A 14,796-nucleotide genomic window follows, 5' to 3' on the forward strand; every position below is an offset into this window, starting at 1 on the left:
TCACAATCAGATATCATATTTACAATTATGAACTGGCATTAATATCTATGGCTGACAAATTGAAATATGTATGTGGGCTGTACAGTTTTTATAGATTGGAAAAAATAAATTTTAAGAAGTCAAATATATTCCTTTTTACTAACACAGTAAACCACTGGTTTTAAAGCTTGTCTTTGTAATCTTGACAAACTAAAGCGTATGCTTGATTAAAAATAATATCCAACCAAAAAACCCAGTCCAACATTGCATAGTCTTTTCCAATGAAAGAAGGGAGCAGCACTCGCTACAAAACTTGCAAAATCTAGTGAGAGAGTTGCCAAGTCAACAACCTTGACTGCCCTTCCCTTCCGGCCCTCCCTCCAAAGTGACTGCTCCAAAATAATTGTATCTAAACATATCATAAAGAACATAAACAGTGAGTGTTAGTACTCACAGCTGTCAAGCTAGCAGCTTGTGGAAGACAGAAAGGCGGGCAGCTTCCTTTTTCTTTTTTTAGTCCAAGAATTTGCAATCATTTGATTGCTGCTGGGATATTTTGAGAATTTCACCAAATGTAACTAAAATGTTTTGAAAAGATTACTCTAGCTTTAATCAGGTTTGTTATGATTGGTATTTAATGCAGTTTGCAATTACAGTGATGCAGAATGAGATTAAAGATACTTTTAAAAGATTGAAAGCATAATTGAGCACTTAGAATACTAGTGCTTAAAATGGTTTAGTTTTTACTCCATTTACTACATCTGTCCTCAAATGATCTTAATATATGTATGATTTATGGTAATTTATTAGCAAAGAAAATAATAGCTTTTTGTAAAAGTAATTTGTAATCAAAGTGCGTCTCTCACGTTATCCTCTACCTTCCTCTCCAACCCAGGAAAGAAGTGGAAGAAAACATGCTGTGTTCCGTCATTCGTGCTGTTTGCCTTGACACTGGGATGCCTGATCACTGGTATGGCCCTGTTGGCCATCTTTAGGGTAGGTTAGAGCAATAAATCGGTGTCTCTGAGTTTAAACAGCGTACCTTCTTCCCACAAGGACACTGAGCGGCCTAGTAATCAGCTTCAATGCTTTTTATTTACCAGGTAGATCCAGGAAATTTGACAGTAAATGCAGTGCTGATAGCCATGGCCAGCGTGGTGGGCCTGGCCTTACTGCTCAACTGTAGGACTTGGTGGCAGGTGGCTGACTCCGTCCTCAACTCCCAGAGGAAACGGCTGCACAGTGCTGCCGACAACTTGCATAAACTCAAGAGTGAAGGATTTATGAAGGTAGACCAAAACGCTTTATTCATTATACCCAGTCAAATAAAAGCCCTTCAACATCCTGTTTTCATGGATAAAGGGGCATTCCATTTGCTTATGAAGTTATGACACTGTCATTCCCAATCCAATCAATTTCCCCTTTCCTTGTTTTGAGACATTGATTTTCTTCCCCCATCTCACACCAGGTTCTGAAGCATGAAGTGGAGCTAATGTCAAAAATGGCCAAAACCATTGATGGCTTTACCCAGAACCAGACACGCATGGCCGTCATCATCGACGGACTGGACGCCTGTGAGCAGGACAAAGTTCTGCTGATGCTGGACACGGTGTGTGTTTGCATATGCTTCAGTGTGTGGGAACATGCTGTAAATGATGAGTACAGCTTCCTATTGACTGATAACAAGATAATATGAAGCAATTACATTTTTCAACATCTGTCACTCAAGCAAATTTCTAACCATGGCTCCTGCCATATGGCCTTATCTTCCCGTGGGTCTTTCACCTGTGCACACACAGTCTACACATCTCCGGCAGGCACCCTGGTGTTCCCAGCTGCCTTAGCTGGCCTCCAAGTTTAGATTCTTACTCTCAGCTTCTGTAATATAATTTCCTTTATCCAAATGTTGTTATTTAATGAAGTAATCTCAGTGAAGATGGCAACCTCCTGTGTGCTAATGTAATATTTTAATCTTTGAAAGCTCCTCCTAATCACTTTGAAACCATGATGGTTCAGAGACTGAAACACTTTGAAGTTACATTATTTTATTTATTTATTTTCTTCAGTCTTTATTTTTATGACCAAATAAAGTGCATTAAAGAAAGAAATCATGTAGTGGAGCTGTAGCTGATGCTACTAGGGGACAAGGGGTTGACAAACCATGTATGCATGCAGCACAAATCAATGTGCTGCGACACTTGGACAATGTCCCTTAGTTAGCAGTGGAAATCCCCAGCACCATGTGCTCCCACAGGAGTCATGAAGTCTGAGTACTACAGCTGACTGTGGCCTCTAGCTGCCATGTTATTGTCGATCGTAAACAACCCATTTTGACATTAAAGTAGTGGACACTCCACAGACGGATCTGCTGTGTTAGAGACCCTAAAGGCATCATGAAACTCGTTTTTGTTTTTAAGTTTATTACAAATTGTAGAGAAGCAGAAGAGTTCAAAAATACATATATTTTATTAAGTGGTGAAAGATTTACACACTAATTCACAGTTTCTCGTTCCAGGTGAGAGTACTCTTCTCCAAAGGCCCTTTTATCTCCGTCTTTGCCAGTGACCCCCATATTATCATCAAAGCTATCAACCAAAACCTCAACAGTGTGCTGAGAGACTCCAACATCAACGGACATGACTACATGAGGAACATCGTCCACCTGCCAGTATTCCTCAACAGCAGAGGTCTGAGCGCGGCCAAAAAGCTCTGCATGGCAGCACCCATCAATGGAGAGACCTCGGCTGCTGAAGGTAAAGGATAATGGCAAATATACAACATAATGTATTGCGTACGCATACATGAGGATTGCTCACAGTTTAAGGGTTTTAACTTCTGAAGCTACAGTTTTATTTGAATGGAGAAGTAACATGTGTTCATTCAAGGGCATCTATTTCTGTCTTTTGTTTGTTCAGGATGGCATGAAGACACAGACAGGAAGATGTCTACGAGCAGCATGGGCCAAGACCAGGCCAAGTTCGGCAGCAAGAACGCCCTAAACCGCAGGGTAATGGTTATTCCAGTCATGTTTATTTGAACAGACCAATATGACATACAATCTTGTGTTGGGGTCTACAGCCCCACCTCAATGTTTCCCAACCCCAACAATGCTGTCTAAGGAAGAGCTATCACACACAAACAAAATACTATGGGAGAGGCACTCCAAAGAGTAATCCCTCCTTAGATGCAATACGAGACATGGGTGGAAGAATAATAATAGACAGGCAATAATAGAACTACGAGTCTAAGACTAGGATTATAATTAATCCAAATGAGATACACCAAGGACAATATATTAAACATTGTTTATTCTACTTGTCACCCTAAAGATACACAGTTCACACTCCACTCTAACCCATGTCAAAAATAAAAATGAATACAGAGAAACCACACTTATTCCCACAACACTCGCACGCTATCCCGAAATATCATGCAGTTGGAAATGAATGCAAATTTAAATTGCCGTTAGTTCACCACAATGTGAGTTGAAAACATTGGATTAGGTTTCGAGGTGTTGCCTTAGAAATCCTCACTGCTTTCTCTTGCCGACCTCCTCCCTGAAAGGAAGGGGGGGCTCAGTACAGGCGTGGCGTTGGCAGGCAGTGCAGAGGCCAGAGGACAGGAGGAGACACACAGATACAGTACAAAAAGAGAGGTGCTCGGTATGCGGCCAAGGTTCCTGGTGTAATTGATGTAATGACTGTTTATCCTTCCTGCTGCGTTGCCACAGCCTAATGACAAGGCCTAGCAGCAGTGGGTCCCTGTGACAAAACACTGGCACCAGGTCTGCTGGCAGGAGGCTAAGTGACTGCTGCTGTCGCTGATGCCTTCCTCCCCCCCGCGAGACCTTCTCACTACCCCTCCTTCCTTCCCGCCTCCCTCTCTTGTTTGTTTGTTTGACATTTGTTTGTACCTCGGGTTTATCTTGTACCCTCAATTATTGTTGTTGGCCCTTTCATTATGGGGCGGCATGCTCTTTTTATTTGCCCTCTGCCACTAGCTAGCTCTTGGCAGGAGGGCCCTCTTTCTAAAAGTGGAGATTAAAATGAGGGCAGGAGGGGAAAATGAATTAGTGGATCTCCATTTCCATGTGGCCTTTGTAGTTGTGGATGGCATTAGGAATGTCTCTCGCATCTTATTTCCATGAATTGTAATTAAAGGAATCCCCCCCCCTCTTTTTTTAAGTAAAATTATAATTTCCTGGAATTCTGGATTCACTTCTTAAAAATATAACCACTTTCTCAAAGTTTTTATTAACAAAACAAAAAAACAGTGTATCAGCAAGGAGAAGACAAACATTATAAATAGGCAGATACAAAACCATTAATCTAAATTAACTAATAAAGCTGTAAAGCTACAGTAAAGATGAATCTATATTGAAAAGTCAGCCACAATGGACTGTCTGTATGGTGGATCTTTTCAGTTCTCACTGAGTGCCGGCCATATGTTTCATCTCCCTGGGAAAGAGGTCATGAGACCGGCATTACAACTTCAAAGTCAACCAAAAGCCTCGCCTTGGCTCATGACCATGTTAGCTGTCTGATATCATCGCAGATGTTCTCAGCTAGATCTGTGTCAATAGCTCGCTTTCGTGTCATGACTGTTTAGCTTTGGACAGTGGCTCTTTGATTTGTATTTGCAGCAAATCACATGTTAAGGGCTTTTTTTAAATAAAAATATAGATAATAGATAGAAGGGAAAACTGAAGAAGGTTATCATGGGAGGAACAAAATGAAAGAAGAAATGCTTTAAAATTGGTTTCATTCACACCTGATAAGGTTTAGAGACAGGCCTTAGCTGCATTGCATATTATCTTTAGTCAGAACAAGTTGAGCTATCATTGATAACATCATAGTAATTTCTCTTTGAATGACAGCAAATGAATCCATAAATGTATTTGGTTTGCATATAAGTACAGTTAAAGAAGGAACGGGGGTAATGGAAGTCAAAAATATAGTCCAAAAAAATATGAGAACATCAGGCACTATCCACCCATTGTTCTGTATTCCTTTAATATATCCAAGCATAAGGTTTTACAATGACCTTTGAGGACATGGTGATCATGAAACGCCTGCTCTCCTGTTTCATGATGCACAGCTTGTCAAGATTAACGTTAACGCCTTTGTTTCACTTTAGCTATCGTTGTATTGGTGTTACATCTTGCTCTCCCATTGATAAGCTTTTTTTTGATAGACCGGATTGCTGGTTTTTATATAATAATAGAAACAAAGAAGAATACAATTTGGATACGTTGAAGTTCCACTAAAACAACTAAAAGTCATGGAGATATAAATCTTCCAAAGCCTGCTGAAAACATTCTCGATCTTATGATCTTTGAATTTTTGTCTTTCTTTTTAAACTCGCTCTGTGAAGGACACATATCGGCGTCGCCAGATGCAGAGGACCATCACCCGACAGATGTCCTTTGACCTGACCAAGTTGCTGGTGACCGAGGACTGGTTCAGCGACATCAGCCCACAGACCATGAGGAGGCTGCTCAACATTGTTTCTATTACAGGTAAAGAATAAAGGCCCTCATCTCGTTATATTTTATATTTTACATGATTGAAGTTATTTATCCCTGTTATCACTAATTTTACAGGCAATGAATGGGAAACTTTAGTGGAGGAAGAAAAAACACAAACAAAGCTCTGATTTCAGTCTAGACCAGCCGGTGTTAACCATAACTTGTTGTACATGCCAAATACACTGCCTAATGTATTAAAACTGTATAATATTTTATTTTTGATGCCGAACATTTTGTGGTTGAAATCATCTTGACATTTCTTGGATGCTGAAACTGATAACAGTTACTATCATATCTCTCTGTTCTTAATGCTATAACTTTGGACAGGTTATTAATTGACAGACACTATCAGTAGGATACACAGACCTCATGTGTGTTTTCTGAGAGAGAATAGACCACTGACTTCTAATAATGTGTTCAGACTATCAGCGTCACAGCAATAAGCTACAATAAAGACGGTGACATAAAGCTATGAACTGAGGACTGGCGCTCTGATTTAAAAAATCACATTGAAAAGACACTAATGCTCTGCATCATTGTTGACAGGTCGTCTGTTGCGGGCCAATCAGATCCTCTTCAACTGGGATCGGCTGGCCTCATGGATCAACCTGACGGAAGAGTGGCCTTACAGGACATCGTGGATCATCCTCTTTCTGGAAGAGACTGATGGAGTGTCTGACCAGATTTCTCTCAAGTCAATCTATGAGAGGTACAACACACAAGCACATAGACTGTAAAATCACCCCCCTCTTTAATTATTTATCTGATTACAAAGTATGTAGGCTCATTTAATTAAACTGCATAGTTTCTTTCTTTTTTCCATTCATTGTTTTATTGGCTTTACATCACTTTCTTTCTAACTCTGGGCATATTATTAGCAGCCTAAGGTGACCTTTAACATTAGATCAAATAGAAATTAGGTCATGTAAATGCATCTGAAGGACCCAGTGTTGTCGGTGAACCACTAAATCCATGCAGAGTTGCTTCCTGACCCTCCAAAAGAGATTAAAAAGCCAGAACTAAAGTCAATAAATAATAACATTTCTTGATATTCTCAATATTCTCTGATATAAACAACTTTGACCAGCAGATGGCAGTAGAGGATTTTGTTTGTGTGGACTACAATAACCCAAAGTCCCTGTCAATGGCTTTGAGAACAACACTAATTGGCAACTGACAGACATATTTTGTAATTGATGATAATGCACAAGATAAATTATGTCTGTTTTATATCCTGGACTTCTCCAGATTCATGAAGCGACACATTTCCTTAAAACTGGACACAGGACAGTTGACGCTCAGACATGTTTTGTTAAGCTGTGAGTGTGTGTCTGTGTGTTGAAAGTATGACTCTTCATGCTCTATATGCGTGTGGTCATGGATGCTTTTAGGCCTGTTCACCGCAGAAAAGAGGAGGCGATCGACACAGGCCTGAGACGCTGGGTTTGTGTGCTGCTGTACATCAGTCGATGGCCTTTAAAGGTTGCACTCTGTCACAATACACTAGCGCATACGACTCCTGCGGCATGAAAGCGTCACAGACAGTTACTGTCAGCCGGTCAGCCAGCTAGATTCTGCAGACAACTCTCCCTCCCCCATCTCCAAGACAAACCACTGCCTCATTAGACTAGGTTTATGCTGTTTGCTTTTCAGAGGACAAGAGGCATTTTTTTTCCAATTTGTATATGACAGTTAAGTGTTACATGGGAGGTGTATAATGTGAAGGGAGGACAGAGTACACGGTTTTTGATGAGAAACATCTTCGTCAGAAGGCTGTAACTGAATCATTTTGCTGAATGTGATGATCTCTGCCTTATATAATGCGGAAAAATATGTCATTACACTTCTCTATTATACATCTTTATCATGTTTAAGTATAGTGGACACCCTAAAGGAAATGTCCACACTTTTACCATAATTATTGTGGAAAATAAAACTGAGAGATATAATTATACACTAGTGCAGCCATAAAATTCTGCAGTGTTTCTACATCTCGGCAACGGCCTGAACTCAAGTGTCTTCACCGCAGCGTTTGGATTGTGCTTACGCTGCTCATTAGACTTAATATAGTCTTGTTTTTGACCAATGTTCCTGTCTCTCTTTATCTTCGTCTTCACTGGTTGTCTTTCCAAATGGCTGCTCTATTCTGCAGTGGCCGTTAGAGAAGCGGCCTTAATGATGATGACAGGAAGCCTCAAACAGGCTAAACACAACGCCTCGCCTCGAGGCCTTATCTCTCGCACTGATCTTTCGCTGATAAGACTAAGGCCTCTGCCTGTGTATCTTTTTTTGTCTCTCTTCTATTTTCTCCCCCTTTTTTATAAGCTCAGTCTCTTACGTCCCTTTTTGTTCTGGATAAGATATTGTGTGTTTTTCCCTTAGCAATGGATGACCACTTGACTGACCTCAAACCTCAGGCCCCTTCTCCCTATTGTCCATCTGCTTGATAAATTGATATCTTCTCTTTGCTTTCCTTTCCAGCAGTGAATATGAACGCAAACAACACCTCACATGGACACACACACTCACATATCGCACCTTATTTCGTATCTTAAATTCAACCACTTCCTGTATCTTATAGTTAGCATCGTTTTTGTTCAATTCTGTTACCGCAAGACACATGCTGTTCAGATGTTGTGCGTGCTTTGTTTGTGTTTTAACATGCATACATGGGAAGTGACGGTGTACACAACCATTTTTACACAGCGAAACCGCGCATCCTTTGGGCGTTACTAAATGAATATATTAGTGGTGAAGTGAACGTGGGGGTGAGTCAGCCCCTTATAGGTCAACTGTCGCCCTGCATCTCAGTCACAAAGCAGCGTGCTCTTTCTCTTCTCTTTGTAGCGCTTGCTTCAGCTCAGTAGGCCACAGAGCATCGGAAAGATTACATTTTGGAAATAGTAGTCTGAATAAGTCATACAACTAAGATGGGTCTAAAAATATGTTTTCGGTTTATATCCCCCTCTTTGAAAAGGTAAAAGCTAAATCAGGTTTGATATTTCCTGTGATCTTCTCAATGTGGCTCAGTTAAGACTTCATGCCCTACCGAACCCTCTAAATTACAACTAAATTGACCCATACACTACTAAAGCATGAGCTTCATAAAGTGCCTGTCAGTGATCAAGGTGACAGCTTCTGTCTATGGCATGTACCTGAACTCCTAGAATAGAGAGAAAAAATAAAAAACACACGCCCACCTTCCCCTCATATCTCACACAAACACACACGCTTTCAAAACCGCTAAAAGCTGTTTTTAGCAACTTGCCTGGCAATAACAAGTGCCATGAAGGGCTGTGAAGTGTCATTGTAGGACACGGCGTGAAGAGAAATGTGTAGCGCTAATTCCCGTAGTGAGAGTGGGCCAGTACAGCCTTCCTAATCTGATGGAGAATGTGTAATCGGTTAATAACCTCAGCGATTTCTATCATTAACGGTAAGATGGGGGCGGCCCAGACTAATGTAAGGTAGCAGGGGGAAAGAACTGTGTAACAAAGATGGCGCTGTCTGTCGGTAGAGGATATTGGCTCAAAGAAATCACACACGCATACACACACGTACACACAGTGCAGCTTAAATGTTTCTCTCACTAGTTCTGCAGGGAAAACTCCCAATTACACCTCGAGCAGGGAGCCAGCGTTGTGGCCTGCCCAGCACACCAACAGAAGCGGAACAGAAAACAAAACAAGAAGTGTTTTGGACCGACCCTCATATTTGTAGCCGCCGAATTAACAGCCTTAAATCTGTGTTTCGAAACAATGTTTTTTCGAACACTAGGTAATTGAATTTGGAGCCTGCAGCCTTGTGACTATCATTTTCAGCTGTATCATTTCTTCCTCCTCAGTATCTCCGTCTCTTCTCAGGAGTCCGTTGTTCCTTGTTTTAGCTGCCATTAGAGACTTAATGACTATAGCTAACCTAGCTCTCTCCTGCTTCATGGTTATTGCATTAAAGCAGCTATTTACAAAGACTGGTAATGGGCTTTTGTATGTTTATTTCCTTGATGTTGTTTAGAGTCATTACATTACAGAAAAGCTTCTACTGAATAGCTAAATGTAGAGTGATTCCAAGTTTCTGAGCGAGTACAGGTTCTGGATGTTGCGAAAGGACACGTTTTTGATACGTGGCTGGGACCGCACTCTTTCAATTTGAACACCTTTTTTTCCTCAATGGTAAGCCATATGAGAGCGTTAGAACAAGGTTTGATTAACAAGAATTACATTCAGGAAATTGGGGCTCTCACTGTTCCCTGATATTGTATGACCACCTCAACACAGTATCCACTTCAAAAATAAACATCATTATGTTCTCAATGATCATCAGAAAGCTAACGAACAAGGCACAATATGTTTGGTCCAAAATAAATAGATATGCGAATGTGGTTGCTGTTTTTGTGCCTATATCTTTAATTGCAAAAAGTGTTTTACATTTTTTAAATGTTCTGACCCTTCTTTATATCTGCTGAAGTTTTTCATGCTGTGCCCGCTATCAGTGGAGAAACAGCAAACTGTTTATGGTGGTCAGATGCTTTTCTCGTCTCATTTGTTCTTCCTGTTGCTGTGTGTGGTTCTGCTGATGTGAGAACATCGCCCGTATCAAACACGTTGATCAGGATGTCATGGGAAAGTAAATGACGTGAAAGTTTCCTTTGGTTTCTTCTTGATGCTGCCTTAGATTCACAGACAGGAACATACCAAACCATCAGTCTCTGGCATTCTGAACTGTGACATAGCACTGTATTTGGTACTGAAATGGGTGTTGAAAACTAATTGGTAACTTTTTTTAAAAGTCGATTATAATTTTTCAAGCAGAAATTACAACTTGTTCTTGTACTTGTTCTAGCTTCTTAAATGTGAAGATTTGCTAATTTTCATTGATTTCTATTTTGAATATCATTGGGTTTTGGACTGTTGATCAGACAAAACAACAACTGAAAACCGTGCACTTGCATTCTCTGAAACTGTGATGGATATTGTTTTCTGTTTTCCAATATTTTATAGAAATTTGAATCTACTAATTGAGAAAATAATTGGCAAAAAAAATTCATGATAAAAAATAATTGTTAGTTGCAGCCTTAGTAAGGCAACACATACTGTCAGAGATACAGTTATGAGAATCAGTCACACAGACAGGCATGGCAGTATAAGTGAAAACGACATCAGGGGATGGGATCAGTCACCTCCTGTATGTTTTAGAAACAAGGGCTTTTAAAGTACTGTTCATGCAGTCAGTAGAAAACAGTGTCAGTCAATGTCTTGAATTATTAGTTTTACATTTCTTGACAGTTGTGATTTGTTTAAGTGACATAGTTCTGTGTTTCGGTTGAGGGGTTAACATATTTGGACCTCATGATGTATGGGGGCGGGTTCAGTCGGCCCCTCAGAGAGTTTATTCTTGGATGCCAAGATCCCTTTTTCAGCACTCGGAAAAAAAAGTGTCACTGGTCCACTGAGCAGGTTCCTGCACTGCTCTGACATCTGGTGCCCTGTCTGTGCCAGGATGCCCCCGCTGCACTCAGGAGTGTGTTTCTGGCGCTGCACCTGAATCCTCTGTTCAACACACACACACACACACACCCACACACACATACACACATTCACGTAAACTATTGTGTATGAACAAGCTAACACACACACATGCACAAATTGTGGCAAAATACATGCACGCTGCAACTGATACAAGCACACCTACACACACTATTTGCAACTAAAAGCATTTTTAATTAAACATGTGCATGTGCAAACCTCAGATCACACATAAAGCATATGTGTGTGTGTTAGACATGCAACGCACGCATGCACGCACGCACACACACACACACACACACACACCTACACCGAGCTCTCACACCAGTGCAAGAACATATGTCACCCCCAACTCCTCTGAGAATCAATGTAATTAATCAGACCCTGAGATGCAGGCTGCATTAAACACACACACACACACATACGCACACACATACACACACACACACAAACACACACACACACACACACACACACGTTCACAAAGCGGAGGAGGCAGAACACAGCAAAGAAGTAATTGTCTGGTAAAAGTGTAATCTTTATAAAGTGCTGTTCATTGCAGTGTCCCTATGTTTGCCAATTTTTGTAAAACAAATCTTAAAATCTTGAATCTATGATTTTCCTTTTTATGTCATAGCTTATGAAGAATCAAGTGTTTATTCTCCTGTGTTGTTCTGACCCTGCATTCATTAACCAAACAATTTCCCACTCAGAGACGGGACTAGAGCCAGGCACTTCTCGGACACTTCAAAACTTCTCTTTTTTCCCCACTAATCGCACTATGAATGAATACGTAGCCAGGCAATTCAGTCTTAATTAGAGAGACTCTTATCCCAAGTGCTAAAACATTAAGATGACACTCTTGATTCAGGATTACTTTAATTGGCACAATTATTGTAATTTGGTTGCAATTATGTGCCGGCAAAAAAGTGCTGTTCCAAAGCTCATGCGGGTGATTCCTTTTATGTGGAATCTTTTAATAAGCCCTTAAATATCTGGCCGCCAAAAAAATAATGAGAGAGCGAGAGATCCTATGCTTTTCTTACAATGAATACTTTTGAACTCCTCCTGCCCTCAAATGAAGTTTTTATTCTTTGCAACACTATTGTTCATGTGAATTCCTGTCGTATTTGTGACACTTTGTCATCTAGATGCACGGCAGATGCTAAAAAGAAGCCCAATATTTCCCCCCTCTCTGTGTCCTCTTCTGAGTAAGCTCATTGTCCTCATGCTTAATCCCTCAGGAGGTGTTGCAGGGGTAAGACGGAGTAAATCTGGTCATGCCATGCTCATTGCACCGCCATATGCCAAGAGGCCTGAAAGCGTGTGTGAATTTGTAATGGCTGGTGTGAAACCACCTATGTCTCAATAGAGTTCTGGCTCCATCACTGATAGGACACTGGCATCGATTCTACACACCAGTGTGCAGACAGACCCCCTGACTGACAAGTTGAAAGATAAAGGCCGAGACAAAAAAAAGAAAGTATGGTAGGTGTGAGATAAAGATGAAAAACGGGGAGGGTCGGTATTAGATAAGAAAGGGCGTAGAGAGAGAGTGAAAAGAAAAGAGATTCCAGTCTCAGGAGGTAAAACGAGGTAAAAGAATGAAATTGTGTGAATGCTGCAGAGGATCAGTCCAGATACCAGCAGGATTACGACTAGAAGAGTTTAGCATTGGTGTGTTTCGTGTCTCAGGTGTATTCAAAGCCTCAGGTAATGCTGCTGCTCCAACTGAGATAGTCCAGCTGGTGGACACACAGATGCATGCACATGTCCCCGGGGTCCAACATGGCTGTTTATACAGTGAAACTGGTCCTCTGCTGATTGTGTGTGTGTGTGTGTGTGTCTGTGTGTGTCTGTGTGTGTGAGTGTGTGTGTCTGCACGGCTAATATTGCCGTTCGTCCATCCCTCAGGTGTTTGGCGGTGATGACTCAGACATGAATCAGCCACAGTCAGCTCCACCACCACTCAACCCCTGTTGAGCTTCTCGAAATGTAAAAAAAAAAAAGTGTCCAGGTGACACAACAGGAGGTGTGTGTGTCAAGGTGAGTTTCTGATTGTGTGCGCGTGTATTTGTGTGTGGAGGCTACCACGTGAAGATGGAAAGAACGTCGTGCAGCATTCTTTGTTTGAAAATCCCCAAAGCCCTTTTCATTTCTGCCTGTAAGCCGAGGTTGAGGGATTAGTCTAATTGGTCTGAAACAAGAGAACTGCTCTGTTCCCTTTTTGTGCGAAGCATAAAGAATCATTTCAAATACCAAAAAGAAAAAGCCTCTACTACACCTCTAAAAGGCCTCTGCTCTTTAGTCATAGAGTCGTCCATCAGTGACGACAAGGTTGGATTAACATTTGAATGTGACACTGAGATGGGAGGAAAGGCGGCCTGAGAAGCAGACGTCTGCCTGATACTCTGGTATTTCTGTGGTGTTGAGCATTATCGCTGATCGCTCTCCTGCTCTGCTGTCTCTTTGTGCCGGAACTGCTGGAAGGTGGGGGGCTGAATATAAATAGCAGCGCAGGGTTGCAAGAGGGCCAGTGCTGACCTTTAAGTGGACAACGAGATTTGCCACTCAGGAGCCACAGGCACACTCAATTGTTACACGCAGGCACAAACATATATGTACACCAACACACGCGCACACACAAGCATTCGGCCCTTAAGTGACGTTAACATCCCGGTCCATCAAAAGTCAGTGCAAGGCAGGCCCTTTTAGTGTGTGTGTGTGTGTGTGTGTGTGTGTGTGTGTGTGTAGGAACCACACTGAAATGGCAAAGAACGACCAAACCCAAAGATGGCAAATTAAAGATTAAGGCTATCCTGACTATATTGGTGGTATCACGAGTGTCCTTTTCTTCCCCAACATTGCTTTTTAAAGCAGCTTTTAATTTGGCTTTTGATCATGCTACCAACCTCTGTATAGCTCAAGGATTTAGTCATCAGATTTGCCTGCTGAGGTCTCTCGAGCGATGTTTAAAGTTCTTAACAATCAGAAGAGGCTTTTTCTCACCGCCATAAACTCAAATTGGAGAGGAGGAGCTTTAATAGTCGTCAGTTTTGCGATACAACATTCTCACTCTGTCTATTTCTTTCTCTCCTACGCGCATGCGCTCATTGACATTCTCCTATCCCTCTCTCATCTTATTTCTGATACACACATCCACCTCTGTGATGTTAATCAGAAGATTACAGGTTCAGTCTGAGAATGCCAAGCTTTACTTTTCACATTCATCACTCCCTGTTTAGACTTTAGCTCCATAGCAGACTTATTCCAGATGTATTCTGATCCGATCAAAAGAGCACATTTGTCTTTACTTTTGCAGTCCACCCCACTTACCTCTGCATCATACGGCCTATCAACTGACCATTACAGCTATCAAACAACCACATACGGTGATATGAACTCTTGGGTGGTGCAATTAGTGTCACAATGAACGAACTTCGCCATGGCCCTAAGATGCTCCAAACTCTTTTTTGGCAAATTCATCACCAAGCTGAGGTTTAGTGTTTTACTATTTGTCAAGAATGAGGCCTTAGTTACTCTGAGGGGAGGGTTCAGTTAAGGTTTTTGGGGTCTGGAACAAGGAGGCTCCGTTTCGGTGCTACACATGAGTTTAATCAACATTTCAGGGAACCACTGAGTCCTGAGCGCGTCTCAAAAGAGAGGCCGCTCGATCCGAAGCAGCTCGGTTTTTATCAGCCTGGTGTGTTTCCCATTAGCCTGCTTGTCTCTGTGGTTTGCTTTGGGATGCACAGGTCCAGCTCT

At 41.5% G+C, this 14,796-nt stretch overlaps 1 protein-coding gene across 7 annotated transcripts in view; it reads left to right on the forward strand.

Moving 5' to 3' along the window:
- The window catches only part of kidins220a (kinase D-interacting substrate 220a), a 45,128-nt gene that overhangs the window by 13,489 nt on the left and 16,843 nt on the right, over positions 1 to 14,796 (forward strand). For 5 of the 7 annotated variants that reach the window (XM_068579883.1, XM_068579878.1, XM_068579879.1 and 2 more), the window contains exons 17-23: positions 875 to 975; positions 1,083 to 1,268; positions 1,448 to 1,588; positions 2,495 to 2,732; positions 2,895 to 2,986; positions 5,353 to 5,497; positions 6,053 to 6,215. In XM_068579883.1, the coding sequence (XP_068435984.1) occupies positions 875 to 975; positions 1,083 to 1,268; positions 1,448 to 1,588; positions 2,495 to 2,732; positions 2,895 to 2,986; positions 5,353 to 5,497; positions 6,053 to 6,215 (1,066 nt within the window). Of the gene's footprint in view, positions 1 to 874; positions 976 to 1,082; positions 1,269 to 1,447; positions 1,589 to 2,494; positions 2,733 to 2,894; positions 2,987 to 5,352; positions 5,498 to 6,052; positions 6,216 to 6,823; positions 6,950 to 14,796 lie in introns of those variants that run through there. The other 2 variants (XR_011077654.1, XM_068579882.1) reach the window with 2 other exon arrangements.

Source organism: Clinocottus analis, unplaced genomic scaffold (assembly GCF_023055335.1).
Source record: "Clinocottus analis isolate CAN_PGR_092001 unplaced genomic scaffold, fCliAna1.0.p SCAF_17, whole genome shotgun sequence".
In the NCBI taxonomy this organism is placed as follows: Eukaryota; Metazoa; Chordata; class Actinopteri; order Perciformes; family Cottidae; genus Clinocottus; species Clinocottus analis.